The sequence below is a fragment of the Lucilia sericata genome, unplaced genomic scaffold (assembly GCF_015586225.1).
Source record: "Lucilia sericata isolate MDLA Ls3-8-SP2 unplaced genomic scaffold, ASM1558622v1 Contig000696F_arrow, whole genome shotgun sequence".
NCBI classification, from domain to species: Eukaryota; Metazoa; Arthropoda; class Insecta; order Diptera; family Calliphoridae; genus Lucilia; species Lucilia sericata.
Genome location: NW_023994699.1, coordinates 119,344 through 137,637, shown reverse-complemented (window position 1 = coordinate 137,637; position 18,294 = coordinate 119,344). Strand labels below are relative to the sequence as shown.

The 18,294-nt window shown below is 27.8% G+C and overlaps 1 protein-coding gene across 3 annotated transcripts; it reads right to left on the bottom strand.

Moving 5' to 3' along the window:
- Positions 1-553: 553 nt before the first annotated feature.
- LOC119607461 lies at positions 554-8,752 on the bottom strand. Of its 3 annotated transcripts, none has more exons than XM_037961379.1 (3): positions 8,670-8,752; positions 7,963-8,369; positions 554-1,047 (listed from the first exon to the last, which is right to left on the bottom strand). In XM_037961379.1, the coding sequence occupies exons 2-3, from the start codon at positions 8,144-8,146 to the stop codon at positions 908-910; spliced, it is 324 nt and encodes a 107-aa protein (XP_037817307.1). In that variant the 5' UTR covers positions 8,147-8,369; positions 8,670-8,752; the 3' UTR covers positions 554-907. The 3 variants fall into 3 exon arrangements, with proteins under 3 accessions (XP_037817307.1, XP_037817305.1, XP_037817306.1); XM_037961377.1 differs by lacking the exon at positions 8,670-8,752 and adding an exon at positions 8,467-8,622; XM_037961378.1 differs by lacking the exon at positions 8,670-8,752 and adding an exon at positions 8,481-8,604.
- Positions 8,753-18,294: the final 9,542 nt, after the last annotated feature.

Below are 18,294 nucleotides of genomic sequence, written 5' to 3'. Positions count from 1 at the left end.
TGTCTTAAGCTTTTTATTAATTTAAACCACAGGAAGTTCATTGTCGATTTTTTGTGCAATAAATTGCAGTAAATAATAAAAACCAACAAAAAGTAAATACATTTAAAATTTTTATTATTTCATATACATAGATGTATGTAATTATTTTATTGGATGTATGTAATAGTAGTTGTTGTTTTTAGTTTTAGTATTATATAGCAGTAAAGTCTTTGAAATTAAAGCAATTATAATTAATAATAATTTTTAGGTTATGGTTTCTTTTTCTTTATTTTTTATTTGTTTTTGCAACTAATTGTTAATGAAAAATCACAAAAACACGCAGAAACATAAAATTATTATTATTATTTTTTTTTTTTTGATATTTATGAGCAATCATTGGGAAACGTTTTGAGCATAACTCCATAGTCCATTACTATTTAAAGTATATGATTATGTAGTCTGTTCATATCGTCCTAGTAAAACAGTGTAAATTCTTTTTATTTAATTATAAAAATACAAATTTTGTTTAGTTAAAACCACACATTTATAAATGAATCGAATGAATAAAAAATTGTAAAAACTAATTTGAAATTTATTTTTAAAATGTTAATCTTAAATTTTATTATGTGATTAATTAAAGCAATTACTACATATCGGTAGTAGTAAAGTGTAACAAGTTTGTGCTATTTTGATAAATGAACATTTAGTTGACAATTAGGAACTGTTAAATATTACTATTTAAAACATAAATACATGCATTTATCTATTTATAATTTTGTTTTACGTAGACGATACATTCATACAATATAATTTTCTGTTTTTCTTTAATTTGTTAATTTTTCAATACATTTAGTTTAGAATTAAAATTGCATATTTCGAAATTGTTGCTCAAATTTTATATCTTTTAAATTTCAATTGTTTTTATAATTTATGTCTTGTATTTTCTTAAAAGCATAGCCCAGACATCAGGATATTTCGTTTGTAAAAATGTTGTCAATTTCTGAGCATTTTGGGCCTGCTGGGGTGAACAATTGCGACAGTTACGTACAATCACCTCAGGTAGAGCAGCTGAAATAATATTAGAATACAATTAAAACAGATTTCAATTACAGTAGTTTTTCGATTTAACGAACCTATATGTTGTCAGGCCTGTTCGTTAAATCGAAAAGTTCGTTATATGCAGTTCTAACTCGAAAGTAACCTTTGGGGTACATAAATAATTAAAATTACATAAAATCTAATTTATAAAAATATGTTCCATGTATTTTATAAGAATTTTATGAAAAACTAGCAATTTATATCACAATGTAAAAACAATAAAGAAATTTGAAAAAACTCAGTTTATTTCGTATAACTAATCTACGTTGTGGAAAAGCACTCGGACGACATAATTCTTAAAGAAGTTTAAACCCAATGGCTGGAATTGCGATGAATCTGAACCTGGCCTCAGAATTCCTTAGGAAATAGATTAATGTAAAGTTATTAAAGCGTTTCATTGTTTCACAGTTTCATTGTTTTCATTCTTTGAAATATCTGAACCCAAAGTTGTATAAAATATTTTTTCCTTTATTTCACAGCTATTCCTGTAAATATCCTTTTTCCAAAAGAAAAACTATTTATATTGTTTATTCTATAACATATCGTTTCTTACAATTTCTTAGAATTGATTTTTATTGGAAAAAATTATGGTCACAGTGGGGACTTGTTAGTTTGGCGAAAAATAAAAGCGAAATGTTAAGGTATACGATTGGCAAAGTCTTTATTTTGAACACCAATTTCTATGATTTCAAATTCTGAGGCCAAATTCGGGTTGAGCACGAGCTTATAGAAAAGTATACTTTGGCCTCTCTAAACATTTTTTGTTCCGATTTTCTAATTCGATCAACATTAGTTTTTGCGACATTAAGGATTATAGATTTGATTATCTCATATTTTTGTATAAATCTTTAATAAAAAAATCTCAGATTATCTAGATTCTTCATTTTACTAAATTAGAAAAAATCAACTCTCGAAATCCATATTCGAAAGCAATGGAAAAGTAAATACCCCTCCTAATAACGTCAAAGCTTTTCTGGCATGATTTTTAGTTATTTTTGTTAATTTAACTCTAATTTAAATTATTTTATTTATATTTGTTCGTTAAACTGAGTACAAAAAATATTTTTTGTTCGTTATGTAAGGTACTCAATGCAAAAATATTGATAGTTCGCTAAATGCGATGTTCGTAGAAACGAATGTTCGTTAAATCGGAAAACTACTGTAAATACAATAACATGTTAATGAAAATAAAATAATGAATCGTTAAAAATATATAAAACAAAAATTAACATTTACAAATATAATGAATAGGGGTAACAATGCTATAATTACTAATGAATTCTAATAAATTATAAAGTTTAAATTATTAACGTTTACTGGCTACATAGTGTGTTGGATACAAAATATGTATCTAAACACCCTGCGTTTTTAGACGGGGTCAATATTGCTCCTTTAGAAATTATTAAACCAAATCTGTTATTATTATGTGCAAATAGGAAATTAGTTCAGTTCTGTTCTAGTTTAGTTCTAGTTCAGTTCTAGTTCAGTTCTAGTTCAGTTCTAGTTCAGTTCTAGTTCAGTTCTAGTTCAGTTCTAGTTCAGTTCTAGTTCAGTTCTAGTTCAGTTCTAGTTCAGCTCTAGTTCAGTTCTAGTTCAGTTCTAGTTCAGTTCTAGTTCAGTTCTAGTTCAGTTCTAGTTCAGTTCTAGTTCAGTTCAGTTCAGTTCAGTTCAGTTCAGTTCAGTTCTAGTTCAGTTCTAGTTCAGTTCTAGTTCAGTTTCTAGTTCAGTTCTAGTTCAGTTCTAGTTCAGTTCTAGTTCAGTTCTAGTTCAGTTCTAGTTCAGTTCTAGTTCAGTTCTAGTTCAGTTCTAGTTCAGTTCTAGTTCAGTTCTAGTTCAGTTCTAGTTCAGTTCTAGTTCAGTTCTAGTTCAGTTCTAGTTCAGTTCTAGTTCAGTTCTAGTTCAGTTCTAGTTCAGTTCTAGTTCAGTTCTAGTTCAGTTCTAGTTCAGTTCTAGTTCAGTTCTAGTTCAGTTCTAGTTCAGTTCTAGTTCAGTTCTAGTTCAGTTCTAGTTCAGTTCTAGTTCAGTTCTAGTTCAGTTCTAGTTCAGTTCTAGTTCAGTTCTAGTTCAGTTCTAGTTCAGTTCTAGTTCAGTTCTAGTTCAGTTTCTAGTTCAGTCTAGTTCAGTTCTAGTTCAGTTCTAGTTCAGTTCTAGTTCAGTTCTAGTTCAGTTCTAGTTCAGTTCTAGTTCAGTTCTAGTTCAGTTCTAGTTCAGTTCTAGTTCAGTTCTAGTTCAGTTCTAGTTCAGCTCTAGTTCAGTTCTAGTTCAGTTCTAGTTCAGTTCTAGTTCAGTTCTAGTTCAGTTCTAGTTCAGTTCAGTTCAGTTCTAGTTCAGTTCTAGTTCAGTTCTAGTTCATTTCTAGTTCATTCTAGTTCAGTTCTAGTTCAGTTCTAGTTCAGTTCTAGTTCAGTTCTAGTTCAGTTCTAGTTCAGTTCTAGTTCAGTTCTAGTTCAGTTCTAGTTCTAGTTAGTCTAGTTCAGTTCTAGTTCAGTTTCTAGTTCAGTTTCTAGTTCAGTTCTAGTTCAGTTCTAGTTCATTTCTAGTTCATTTCTAGTTCATTTCTAGTTCAGTTCTAGTTCAGTTCTAGTTCAGTTCTAGTTCAGTTCTAGTTTCAGTTCTAGTTCAGTTCTAGTTCAGTTCTAGTTCAGTTCTAGTTCAGTTCTAGTTCAGTTCTAGTTCAGTTCTAGTTCAGTTCTAGTTCAGTTCTAGTTCAGTTCTAGTTCAGTTCTAGTTCAGTTCTAGTTCAGTTCTAGTTCAGTTCTAGTTCAGTTCTAGTTCAGTTCTAGTTCAGTTCTAGTTCAGTTCTAGTTCAGTTCTAGTTCAGTTCTAGTTCAGTTCTAGTTCAGTTCTAGTTCAGTTCTAGTTCAGTTCAGTTCTAGTTCAGTTCTACTTCAGTTCTAGTTCAGTTCTACTTTAGTTCAGTTTTAGTTCATTTCTAGTTCAGTTCTAGTTCAGTTCTAGTTCAGTTCTAGTTCAGTTCTAGTTCAGTTCTAGTTCAGTTCTAGTTCAGTTCTAGTTCAGTTCTAGTTCAGTTCTAGTTCAGTTCTAGTTCAGTTCTAGTTCAGTTCTAGTTCAGTTCTAGTTCAGTTCTAGTTCAGTTCTAGTTCAGTTCTAGTTCAGTTCTAGTTCAGTTCTAGTTCAATTCTAGTTCAGTTCTAGTTCAGTTCTAGTTCAGTTCTAGTTCAGTTCTAGTTCAGTTCTAGTTCTAGTTCAGTTCTAGTTCAGTTCTAGTTCAGTTCTAGTTCAGTTCTAGTTCAGTTCTAGTTCATTTCTAGTTCAGTTCTAGTTCAGTTCTAGTTCAGTTCTAGTTCAGTTGTAGTTCAGTTGTAGTTCAGTTCTAGTTCAGTTCTAGTTCAGTTCTAGTTCAGTTCTAGTTCAGTTCTAGTTCAGTTCTAGTTCAGTTCTAGTTCAGTTCTAGTTCAATTCTAGTTCAGTTCTAGTTCAGTTCTAATTCAGTTCTAGTTCAGTTCTAGTTCAGTTCTAGTCCAGTTCTAGTTCAGTTCTAGTTCAGTTCTAGTTCAGTTCTAGTTCAGTTCTAATTTTGTTCTAGTTTATTTCCAGTAAATAAGATGATTAAAATTTTCCAACTTATTTCCAAGTATATTTATCATGAATATTATTATTTAATTTTACATTTATAGACGAATAATAATTAAATAATTTGTTAGCGTTAACGAAAATTTCTTGCCAATAAAATTGAATAAAAAAATATTAAAGTTAATATTAATAGAAAAAAGATTAGACAAAAAAAAAAAAAAAAAACATAAATGACTGGCAAACTTAGTCATGTGTAAAATAAATTCTTGCTTAATATTAACGAAGTTTGTATAGATATCTGTACATTATATACATAGATTGATATCGAGAAGTTTTCAAAACTTTTTATTACAATTTCAAAACACGCAACTTCAATATGACGTCAATTTTTTATTTTTAACCCTACAATCAAACAAAGGGATTCTAACTAACTGACTAACTAACTACTAACTATTGATGTTAAATATATAAAACAATGATTAATTTTTATATAGTATTTATTCGAAATTGTATAATAAAATGAAATTTTCAGTTTAAAACTTATATTTGAAAGTAAGTATTTAATATTTGGAAAACCAAATTAATTTCATATAAAATGAATTGGCAACTAATTTTTTATCAAAGCCTGATTTTTGATTTTGTTCCCGAATAAAATTAGTTTAAATTTAACAGTCTTCTTAGAATAGAGTATATACAGATTATTTAATAAAACTGGAAATATACCGGAAGGGGAATAATAATATTATATTTATGTACATATATTAATACAACAATAAACCTAGTTATGCAAAAACTTTTTCTAAATCAAAATGCTTTTTAATTAAAGATGAATTTTATTAACCTAAATTTTGGAATATATGATCAAAAAGACAATTAATATGTATTTCTCGTTTAAAGAAATGTATATTCCAGATGTTTTATTTTAAAATTTAATGATTTTAAATTGAGTTTTAATTTTACTATTCTGGTTCTTATATTCTCATGCATTTCAGACTCAAATTGGGGTCAAACTACTGGATAAAAACGTGCTCCTGAATATGAGATAACATGCAGGCTCTTAAAGGGTTAACATACATAAATATTTATTGATGTTTTTGTTTCGTTTTATTGGCAAATTCACAATCATCCGAAGAATAAATAATTATTAATTTATGAATAGATACCATATGCATGCATTAATTTGTCTGCATATTAAGGTGGTTCGACTTACAAAATAGACCCCTTAATGTTGGTATTTTATAAGATTTTAGATATTCCGTAAAAGTTTAAATTTTGTAATTTGGGTTGGAAAGGAAGCCATTTCGAATATAGTCTAACGCTTTCATTTTCATATAGAGAGTTTTGAAATATAGAAAGATTGACACTCCTAATACTAATAGTTCTGGTTCAGTTCTAGTTAAGTTCTAGTTAAGTTCTAGTTCAGTTTTAGTTTAGTTCTGGTTTAGTTCTAGTTCAGTTCTAGTTCAGTTCTAGTTCAGTTCTAGTTCTAGTTCAGTTCTAGTTCAGTTCTAGTTCTAGTTCAGTTCTAGTTCAGTTCTAGTTCAGTTCTAGTTCAGTTCTAGTTCAGTTCTAGTTCAGTTCTAGTTCAGTTCTAGTTCAGTTCTAGTTCAGTTCTAGTTCAGTTCTAGTTCAGTTCTAGTTCAGTTCTAGTTCAGTTCTAGTTCAGTTCTAGTTCAGTTCTAGTTCAGTTCTAGTTCAGTTCTAGTTCAGTTCTAGTTCAGTTCTAGTTCAGTTCTAGTTCAGTTCTAGTTCAGTTCTAGTTCAGTTCTAATTCAGTTCTAGTTCAGTTCTAGTTCAGTTCTAGTTCAGTTCTAGTTCAGTTCTAGTTCAGTTCTAGTTCAGTTCTAGTTCAGTTCTAGTTCAGTTCTTGTTCAGTTCTAGTTCAGTTCTAGTTCAGTTCTAGTTCAGTTCTAGTTCAGTTCTAGTTCAGTTCTAGTTTAGTTCTAGTTCAGTTCTAGTTCAGTTCCAGTTCAGGGCTTTAAAAATTTTCTTGAATTTTGACTCAAATGTTAACAACATTTAGAAATTTAAAAAAGTTTGCAGATATAATCCGTTATCTTCAAAATGTAGAAGGAATAAGATGAACTTTGACCTTTTAATAAATTATTTATATGCATTCTTCATAGTTGAAAATACATTATGGACATACATACCTACAAAAATCAGGTATTCATTGTTCGTGATGATATAAAAATCTTTCGGCTCAGAATCATTTTTAGGGTCTAATTAGCAACGTCCGTCTGTCTGTCATCCATGTAATGCTTGTTATCAAACTACTGGTTACAATTTTGCAAATAATTATATTATATTTGAAATATTATCTTCTAAAGACAAAGCCTATTGAAAATGGATGAAATTGTTTTATTATATTACCTAGGCCCCATACAACCGGACCTTTCAATACGCCTTTAAAACTTATAATTATGTTAAATATAATAGTATCTGTACAAAAATAAGCACAACTAACTTTCGTATAAAGTAATACGATACTGCTGATTTTCATAAAGATCGTATTCACTTGATCCATATATAGTCCCCTGTAGAAACGGACTTGAATATCTATAATTCACTTAAAAACAATAGTTTCATGATGAAATTCGCAATAAATAGCTTTTGTATGAAATTAAATTAAAAGTTTCTGAAATTCAATTGGAAATTCGTGAGAAAATGTCGAGTAACTGAAACAAATAATAATTTGAAACATGAGTAGTACCTCCCTAATGTTTAAACATGCACGTGTATGTGAAAATGTATATGAATTTATGATATGAACGTCAGATTCATAATTTATGTATTCAACTACTGATACTTAAATACAACAAGAACAACTAATTTTTGGATATTAAAACCACAAAATAATATTTTATGCATTTTAGTGGAAATTTTCGTTTACAGTTTGCAAAAACAACAAAAAAAAAACTTGAAATTTTTCCATTTCAATAAACATAAAATAAAAAAAATTAATTAAAAATTAAACAAAAAACTTGTCCTGATTTTAAGCGATTCATAATTTTATAAAAATGCATATACATACATACACATACATATGTACATATATGCATAGCTATAACTATATATTCATAAAAATTGATTAATGAATGAGTGAGTGAATAAATGGATGGATGGATAAACTAGTAGCTATAGATAGACCTTTATAAGATCTTGCAAAAAAATAACTGGGTTATGAGCACGTCAAAAAAAAAAAAAAAAATAATAAAAGAAAAGAAATAATAATTTTGATTTAACACATACACAACAAAACTCATACTAACAAACTTTAGTATATAATCTAATCCTGCTTTTAAACAGAAAATCTTTGATAAATAAAATAAAAACTAGACATAATTTTACCTTTTAATTGGCGGCCCAATTGATCACAGGGACTCTTTTCGAGAACACACATTATTTGACGACTAACAATGACCTGATTATTAAGTAATTTATTTATGTTCTTTTCATCACAGTTTACCACCACAGCAGCAAAGATTAAATAAATCATAAAGGACATGACAACACGCGACATAATGGGTTTCATTTTACAAATTTTTTGTCCTTTTCTTCTGGCTGGTTGGCTATCTGTCTGTCTGACTAATTGATTAATTAACTTAAATCACTCACTGACTAATGAGTTGTTTGTCTGTCTATCTGTCTGCTTGCCTGTGTGTGTTTTGTTCTGGTTCCTTCCGCTGTTGGCTGCTGACTAATTTTATTATGTATTGTGGAAGTTTTTGTTGTTGTTTTAATTATTTTGTTTATAACTAAAATCATATAATAAAATAAAATTTTATATAAAAATCATCACAAGTTTAAGTTTAACAATAATAAACAGCAATTGTTTTTTGTTTATAGATTTACTTTAATTTAATTACGTTTATGGAATTTTTAAACAATTTTATTTGTTGTCTACGACAGATGACACACGTAGTCGCCTGTTAAATGTTTCAAAAATCACCGTCCAAATGTGTTTTTTTTCGCACTCGATGACGGAGTAAATAAAAACCAGAAAAAATATAAACAAAATTATGCATGCGCATCACACATCCTTTATGTATGTATACCTCTTTATGCTGGCTACCGGAGTCACATCAATAGCACCAACAGCCACCAATACCAGCACCATATACATCCATCCTCAACCCATCAGTACCAGCTGCTGCCGCAACATGATGTTAGTTAATATCGTAAAAAAACGAAAAAAAACTGCAAAATATCGTATTTAAGGAAATACTTGTTAAGACATTTTTAAAACATGTAGACGTTACTTTTTTTTTAACATAACATTTCCGCATTTGTTTTGAATTGTATTTTAAATTTACAAATATTTTGTTTGTGTCTTATTGACAATAGCTTTTTAATTATTCCACAATTTATAAAGTGTTAAACATACAAAATTTGTTCATAGAGTAGGCCCGGGTAGCATTATTCTCAAAACACCAGTAGACTATCAATTACATTTGACGTCATGTCTTACGATTTGTTTGCGAAAGTTGTGTGACATATTACGATTGTAAAAGATTTAATAAGGAATTCCATTCTGTTTGTAAGTGGAAAGGAATCGATTCAAATTTGGTCCCTTCACTTCTTTTGATTTTCAGTACAGTTTCATTAAGATTTAATTTATTAAATATTTAGTTTGATATATTCTACAACCTTTACCATAAAATACATAATTCATAATTATAAAATTTTCTAAATACATACAATTATTATAGGAAAGTTTTCAATTATTTGCATTGAATAAAGAATGATAATGAAAATCTTCCATAGTGATCATTATAAATAAATGAATATTTGTGAGTAAATTTAATTGGAAAATGTTTGTGCATAAATACAATTAAATACATATTTATGATTGAATTAAGCAATTGTTTAATTATAAAATTATGCATGTGCATGTCATTACAATTAATAATTTTCCAAAAAAAAAAGTATTGAAATTATTTTTCTTAAGAAAAAGCATACAATTTTCGCAACAAATAAATAAATAAATATTTGATATTATAAGTTAAATCATTAGTATTTATTAGTTTGTTATTTTTTTCTTAAGATTTAATTAGTTATTAATTTGTAAGTAATATTTTTTGTTTTATTAACAACAACACAACCTTAACTAATTTTTAAATACAAAACTCTATTCAGTGTCAGCTGATTAGAGTTAAATCAACTTTGGACTTTTCAATTTCAATATTAAAAAAAAAATTAATAAAGAATAACAAAATAATAATAAAACACAACTTAATCGTATACATGTGGGAAATATGTAAGTACTTGTCAAGAAATTATTAGTAGTAGAGTAGCGATTTGGGAAAATTTAAATTTTGAAATAGTACTAACTTTTTCTAAAAAAAGTATATTAATTAGTCTTTTAAACAGTCTGTGGACTAGTATGTTGACTAATATGTTTGCTAGTCTATTGACTAGTCAATAGATCATATCATAACTAGTGATTATTATATTGAGTGGACCATGGATAAGTCTCTTGATTTGTATGAGCTTATAGACTCGTCTGTGGACTAGTCTATAGATCATTCTATTGACTAGTATATTGACTGGTCTACTAATTGATCCCAATCTATTAACTACTCTATTGTCTAATCTATTGACTAGTCTATTAACTATTCTATGGACTAGTTTATTGCCTAGTCAATAGATTATATCATATGTAATGACTATTATATTGAGTGGTACATGGACTAGTCTACTGATTTGTATGTGCTTATAGACTAATCTGCGGAATAGTATATTAACTAGTCTGTGGACTAGTCTATTGATCATTCTATTAACTAGTATATTGAATAGTCTACTGACTGAGCCTAGTCTATTGTCTAATTCATTGACTATATACTATTGTCTAATCTATTGACTAGTCTATGGACAGTACAGTCTATTGCCTAGTCTATTTTCAAATCTAATGACAAATCTATGAATAAGTCTGTTTACCAATATATGCTAGTCTATTGACTAGTCCATTAACTAGTCTATGACTTGTCTATTGCCTACAGGCTACATTATGGAGGAGATACTGTATTAGTATATAGACTAGTCTAATAAATAGTCCATGGACAAGATTATGGACTAGTCCATTGACTGGTATATTGGCTAAGTAGTCTATTGTATAGTCTGTAGACTAGTCTCTTCTACAGTCTATTGACTAGTCTATTTTCTAATCTAATGACAAATCTATGAATTGACCAATATAGTTTAGTCTATTAACTATGCTGTGGACCATTCTATTGTCTAGTCTCTTTACTGGCACATGGCTCTATTCTACTCTACTCTATTAAATGGTCTATGGACTAGTCTATTGTCTAATCTATTGACTAGCTTATTGAACACTCTAGAGTCTAATCTAAAAACCAGTCTATAGACCAGTCTATCCACCAGATTATCGAACAGTCTATTTACTATATAGTTTAATCTATTGGTTAGTCTATAGTCTAATCTAATGGCTAGTTTATTGGCCAGTCTATTCACTAGTATATTGACTAGTTTATAGAATAGTCTATGGGCAAGACTATGGACTTGTCGATTAACTAATCAATAGACTAGTCTATTGATTACAGACTAGTATATGGACTGGTATATAAATCTGTGTATTGACTAGTTTATAGAATAGTCTATGGACAAGACTATGGACTTGTTGATTAACTAATCAATAGAGTAGTCTATTGACTACAGACTAGTATATGGACGAGACTATAGACTACTTTATAAACTAGTCTATTGACTAATCTACAGTCTATTATATTGACTAGTCTATTAACTAGTCTATGTACGAGACTAGTATGTGGGCTAGTCTATTGACTACAGGCAATATTATAGACTAGTCTATGAACTAGTCCATTGACTAGTCTATTTTTTAATATATTGACTTATCTATGGACTAGTCTATGCATTATTCTATGGACTAGTCTGTTGACTAATATTTGCATAATCTATGGAACAGTCTATTGCCTAGACTATTGATCAGTCTATTGTCTGATCTGTTAACTAAACTTTTTCACACAATCTGCTGCTAAGAGTCACCCTAATAAAAGTTTATTTGTAGTAATATAAGTGCTAATACCAATAACAATAATAATAATGTCTAAAATTACAGGTCGCTAATAATTTTTTCTGTACTTTTTTTTCCATTTCTCAAAAAAATCGAAATTGTATTTTAATATTTAGAGAAAAAAAAAAAAAAAACAAAATAACACATGTATGAATCTAATGTAAATACTAATTTTGTTTAACATCAATGCAAGTATTGATATTCATTTAAATGTAGTCATGTATTTGAAGAATAGTTTCAATAGAAAATCAATACAAAAGATTATATTTTTTCTATTTAATTTATTGACTTAACAATATAACGTTAAACAATATTATAGTGTGAGCAAAAAAATAAAAAAAAACTCTGAAAACAAGAGGTATTTTCCATTGGATTTAAAAGTTTAAACAATTTGTATGCGGTTACAAACAATCAATGAATTGATTGAATGAATGAAACAGTATTGAAATTCTACGTAAACTAATTTACAAGTTTAAATTTGAATACTGATTGTTGGCGATTTAACACCACATTAACAGACAATTAAGGATTTATATAGAAAAATAAAACAAACAAACAGACATACACATTCGTACATACATAAATCTAGTTTTAAATTACTAAATACAATAAATAATAACAAATATAAATATAATTGTTTTTGCAAAAAAAATATATAAACAAATAATAACACTAAGAATACTTAGAAGAAACCCAATAACAACAACAACATCAACCATAATATTAATAATAAATTCTATACTTATTTCAAATTGACCCTAATATGCGTCCAAGCATTTCGGTTTAAAAAAAAATAAGTAAGTAAATAAATAAATGGAAAATTTTAAAACAACAAGTTTCATGATATTGAACTCGAAATTGAATAAAGTTATAACCCTGGATTTGCAACCCCCAACAAACACAAAAAACATTTATTTAAATCTTTATAAAATTCTAAAATTTCCAAAACCTTATAGTCAAAACTTGTACGGTTTGTTCTATATTTTAGATGCATATGACGTTATTTGTTTAATTAATTGTTTTTTATTTATTATAGCATTTTTAACCTTATAAACAATTAAAAATTGTTAAACAAAATAATTCCTTATTTTAATGCATAAGTATTTACCTGGTAGCCGGTGAGCAATTATTAAAGTTCGCAGTTGTTTGTTATAATTGTAACGCCTCAATTATTTATTCAATAAGGTTAATTAAACAACAATAATTGTTAAAAATTTTAGTGGAAATGTAATTTGTTTTTTTTTTATATGTATATATATTTTATTTTCTATTAAATGTCTATATGTTTTGTATAAAAAAATGTTAATACAAATAACTACCGTATTAAAGGGGAAAGAATCCTATTGAGTAGAAGTGGGATTTGAATAAGTAGCAGGTTTTAAATAAATGTTTACAATTAACTTCGATACGATTTGGGTTTACTTTGGAACTAACGGTTGAAGTACACGACACGCGTTGAGGCACGCGTTTTACGCTTTCCAAACGTTTCGCGCTTTATAAGCTGCAAGTTAGGCACACACCACGCGTCATTTTGATCTTTGTTTTAATGTTTTGTAAGACTATTACAGTTTAGTTAGTTAGTTAGTTAGTATAGTAGTTAGTTATTTAGTAGTAGTTATTAGTTAGTTAGTTAGTTAGTTAGTTAGTTAGTTAGTAGTAGTTAGTTAGTTAGTTAGTTAGTTAGTAGTAGTTAGTTAGTTAGTTGTTAGTTAGTTGTTAGTTAGTTAGTTAGTAGTTAGTTAGTTAGTTAGTTAGTAGTTAGTTAGTTAGTTAGTTTGTTAGTTAGTTAGTAGTTAGTTAGTAGTAGTTAGTTAGTTAGTTAGTTAGTTAGTAGTTAGTTAGTAGTTATTAGTTAGTTAGTTAGTTAGTTAGTTAGTTAGTTAGTAGTTAGTTTTAGTTAGAGTTAGTTAGTTAGTTAGTTAGTTGGTTGTTAGTTAGTTAGTAGTAAGTTAGTTAGTTAGTAGTTAGTTAGTTAGTAGTTAGTTAGTAGTTAGTTTAGTTAGTTAGTTAGTAGTTAGTTGTTAGTAGAGTTAGGTAGTTAGTTAGTTAGTTAGTTAGTTAGTTAGTTAGTTAGTTAGTTAGTTAGTTAGTTAGTTAGTTAGTTAGTTAGTTAGTTAGTTAGTTAGTTAGTTAGTAGTTAGTAGTTAGTTAGTTAGTTAGTTAGTTAGTAGTTAGTTAGTAGTTAGTTAGTAGTTAGTTAGTTAGTTAGTAGTAGTTAGTTAGGTAGTAGTTAGTTAGTTAGTTAGTTAGTAGTAGTTAGGAGGTAGTTAGTTAGTAGTTAGTTAGTTAGTAGTTAGTAGTTAGTTAGTTTAGTTAGTTAGTTAGTTAGTTAGTAGTTAGTTCGTAGTTAGTTAGTTAGTTAGTAGTTAGTAGTTAGTTAGTTAGTTAGTTAGTTAGTTAGTTAGTTGTTAGTTAGTTAGTTAGTTAGTAGTTAGTTAGTTAGTTAGGTTAGTTAGTTAGTTAGGTTAGTTAGTTGTAGTTAGTAGTTAGTTAGTTAGTTAGTAGTTAGTTAGTTAGTTAGTAGTTAGTTAGTTAGTTAGTTAGTTAGTAGTTAGTTAGTTAGTTAGTTAGGTAGTTAGTTAGTTAGTAGTTAGTTAGTTAGTTAGTTAGTTAGTTAGTAGTTAGTTAGAGTTAGTTAGTCGTTAGTAGTTAGTTAGTTAGTTAGTAGTTAGTTAGTTAGTTAGTTAGTTAGAGTTAGTAGTTTAGTTAGTAGTTAGTTGTTAGTTAGTTAGTTAGTTAGTTAGTTATAGTTAGTTAGTTAGTTAGTTAGTTAGTAGTTGTTAGTTAGTTAGTTAGTTAGGTTAGTAGTTAGTTAGTTAGTTAGTTAGTTAGTTAGTTAGTTAGTTAGTTAGTTAGTTAGTAGTAGTAGTTAGTTAGTTAGTTAGTTAGTTAGTTAGTAGTTAGTTAGTAGTAGTTAGTAGTTTAGTTAGTTAGTTAGTTAGTTAGTTAGTTAGTAGTTAGTTAGTTAGTTAGTTAGTTAGTAGTTAGTTAGTTAGGTAGTAGTAGTTAGTTAGTTAGTTAGTAGTTAGTTAGTTAGTTAGTTAGTTAGTTATTAGTTAGTTAGTTAGTTAGTTAGTAGTAGTTAGTTAGTTAGTTAGTTAGTTAGTTAGTAGTTAGTTAGTTAGTTAGTTAGTTTAGTTAGTAGTTAGTTAGTTAGTTAGTAGTAGTTAGTTAGTTAGTTAGTTAGTTAGTTAGTTAGTTAGTTAGTTAGTTAGTTAGTTAGTTAGTTAGTTAGTTAGTAGTTAGTTTAGTTAGTTAGTTAGTATAGTTAGTTAGTTAGTTAGTTAGTTAGTTAGTTAGTTAGTTAGTTAGTTAGTTAGTTAGTTAGTTAGTTAGTTAGTTAGTTAGTTAGTTAGTTAGTTAGTTAGTTAGTTAGTTAGTTAGTTAGTTAGTTAGTTAGTAGGTAGTTAGTTAGTTAGTTAGTTAGTTAGTTAGTTAGTTAGTTAGTTAGTAGTTAGTTAGTTAGTTAGTTAGTTAGTAGTTAGTTAGTAGTTAGTTAGTTAGTTAGTTAGTTAGTTCGTTAGTTAGTTAGTTAGTTAGTTAGTTAGTTAGTAGTAGTTAGTTAGTTATTAGTAGTAGTTAGTTAGTTAGTTAGTGTAGTTAGTTAGTTAGTTAGTTAGTTAGTTAGTTAGTTAGTTAGTTAGTTAGTTAGTTAGTAGTTAGTTAGTTAGTTAGTTAGTTAGTTAGTTAGTTAGTTAGTAGTAGTTAGTTAGTTAGTTAGTTAGTTAGTTAGTTAGTTAGTTAGTTAGTTAGGTAGTTAGTTAGTTAGTTAGTTAGTTAGTAGTTAGTTAGTTAGTTAGTTAGTTAGTTAGTTAGTAGTTAGTTAGTTAGTTAGTTAGTTAGTTAGTTAGTTAGTTAGTTAGTTAGTTAGTTAGTTAGTTAGTTAGTTAGTTAGTTAGTTAGTTAGTTAGTTAGTTAGTTAGTTAGTTAGTTAGTTAGTTAGTTAGTTAGTTAGTTAGTTAGTTAGTAGTTAGTTAGTTAGTTAGTTAGTTAGTTAGTTAGTAGTTAGTTAGTTAGTTAGTTAGTTAGTTAGTTAGTTAGTTAGTAGTTAGTTAGTTAGTTAGTTAGTTAGTAGTTAGTTAGTTAGTTAGTTAGTTAGTTAGTTAGTTAGTTAGTAGTTAGTTAGTTAGTTAGTTAGTAGTTAGTTAGTAGTTAGTTAGTTAGTTAGTTAGTTAGTTAGTTAGTTAGTTAGTTAGTTAGTTAGTTAGTTAGTTAGTTAGTTAGTTAGTTAGTTAGTTAGTTAGTTAGTAGTTAGTTAGTTAGTTAGTTAGTTAGTTAGTTAGTTAGTTAGTTAGTTAGTTAGTTAGTTAGTTAGTTAGTAGTTAGTTAGTTAGTTAGTAGTTAGTTAGTTAGTTAGTTAGTTAGTTAGTTAGTAGTTAGTTAGTAGTTAGTTAGTTAGTTAGTTAGTAGTTAGTTAGTTAGTAGTTAGTTAGTTAGTTAGTTAGTTAGTTAGTTAGTTAGTAGTAGTTAGTTAGTTAGTTAGTTAGTTAGTTAGTTAGTTAGTTAGTTAGTTAGTTAGTTAGTTAGTTAGTTAGTTAGTTAGTTAGTTAGTTAGTAGGTTAGTTAGTTAGTTAGTTAGTTAGTTAGTTAGTAGTTAGTAGTTAGTTAGTTTAGTTAGTAGTTAGTTAGTTAGTTAGTAGTTAGTTAGTTAGTTAGTTAGTTAGTTAGTTAGTTAGTTAGTTAGTTAGTTAGTAGTTAGTTAGTTAGTTAGTTAGTTAGTTAGTTAGTTAGTTAGTTAGTTAGTTATTAGTTAGTTAGTTAGTTAGTTAGTTAGTTAGTTAGTAGTTAGTTAGTTAGTTAGTAGTTAGTTAGTAGTTAGTTAGTTAGTTAGTTAGTTAGTTAGTTAGTTAGTTAGTTAGTAGTTAGTTAGTTAGTTAGTTAGTTAGTTAGTTAGTTAGTAGTTAGTTAGTTAGTTAGTTAGTTAGTTAGTTAGTTAGTTAGTTAGTTAGTTAGTTAGTTAGTTAGTTAGTTAGTTAGTTAGTTAGTTAGTTAGTTAGTTAGTTAGTAGTTAGTTAGTTAGTAGTTAGTTAGTTAGTTAGTTAGTTAGTTAGTTAGTTAGTTAGTTAGTTAGTTAGTTAGTTAGTTAGTTAGTTAGTTAGTTAGTTAGTTAGTTAGTTAGTTAGTTAGTTAGTTAGTTAGTTAGTTAGTTAGTTAGTTAGTTAGTTAGTTAGTTAGTTAGTTAGTTAGTTAGTTAGTTAGTTAGTTAGTTAGTTAGTTAGTTAGTTAGTTAGTTAGTTAGTTAGTTAGTTAGTTAGTTAGTTAGTTAGTTAGTTAGTTAGTTAGTTAGTTAGTTAGTTAGTTAGTTAGTTAGTTAGTTAGTTAGTTAGTTAGTTAGTTAGTTAGTTAGTTAGTTAGTTAGTTAGTTAGTTAGTTAGTTAGTTAGTTAGTTAGTTAGTTAGTTAGTTAGTTAGTTAGTTAGTTAGTTAGTTAGTTAGTTAGTTAGTTAGTTAGTTAGTTAGTTAGTTAGTTAGTTAGTTAGTTAGTTAGTTAGTTAGTTAGTTAGTTAGTTAGTTAGTTAGTTAGTTAGTTAGTAGTTAGTTAGTTAGTTAGTTAGTTAGTTAGTTAGTTAGTTAGTTAGTTAGTTAGTTAGTTAGTTAGTTAGTTAGTAGTTAGTTAGTTAGTTAGTTAGTTAGTTAGTTAGTTAGTTAGTTAGTTAGTTAGTTAGTTAGTTAGTTAGTTAGTTAGTTAGTTAGTTAGTTAGTTTAGTTAGTTAGTTAGTTAGTTAGTTAGTTAGTTAGTTAGTTAGTTAGTAGTTAGTTAGTTAGTTAGTTAGTTAGTTAGTTAGTGTATTAGTTAGTAGTTAGTTAGTAGTAGTTAGTTAGTAGTTAGTTAGTTAGTTAGTAGTTAGTTAGTTTAGTTAGTTAGTTAGTTAGTTAGTTAGTTAGTTAGTTAGTTAGTTAGTAGTAGTTAGTTCGTTAGTTAGTTAGTTAAGTTAGTTAGTTAGTTAGTTAGTTAGTTAGTTAGTTAGTTAGTTAGTTAGTTAGTTAGTTAGCTAGTTAGTCAGTTAGTTGTTAGTTAGTTAGTTAGTTATTTAGTAGTAGTTAGTTAGTGTAGTCAGTAGGCTAGTTAGTAGTTAGTTAGTTAGTTTTAGTTAGTTAGTTTAGTTAGTTAGGTAGGTAGGTAGGAATGTAGGTGGAAAGAAGGATGTATGTTAGATCAAATCCTCAAAAATACATCTGGGCCTGTTGTATGATCCTTTACCTGATTTTTGTTGGTAATCGAACCTACAACCTCCGGTCGGACAGTCTACAACATTAATTACTAACCTGCCGGAAGCAACTTAGTTAGTTTTTAGTTACAAATTTTATATGTTTCGTCCAATCCGAAGAAACACACCTAGGACACTATCGAGCTAATTCATTTCTGGTGGGAACCTAAATTACTACCCATGCTCTGACAGCATAGAACTCTAACTACTAGCGAAGTTACCCTCAATTGAATAAAGTGTCCTAATTTAAACACGGGGGAACATTCGCCAATTGTCAATTCTTTCCATCATTACAAGTTTTTGACATTTATTACCATATTTTACTTGACTCCAGTTGCCGAATTCTCAGATAGTTATTTACCAAAAAGTAAATACAAATTTGGCGTAATTTCAAAAATTTTTTACGGGGGTTTTGCAAACA

Coding starts and splice junctions, on each gene's coding strand:
- LOC119607461 (XM_037961379.1), bottom strand. CDS start 8,146: ATGAAACCCATTATGTCGCGTGTTGTCATGTCCTTTATGATTTATTTA. Junction 1,048..7,962: donor ATTGGGCCGCCAATTAAAAG/GTAAAATTATGT, acceptor ATATTATTTCAG/CTGCTCTACCTGAGGTGATT.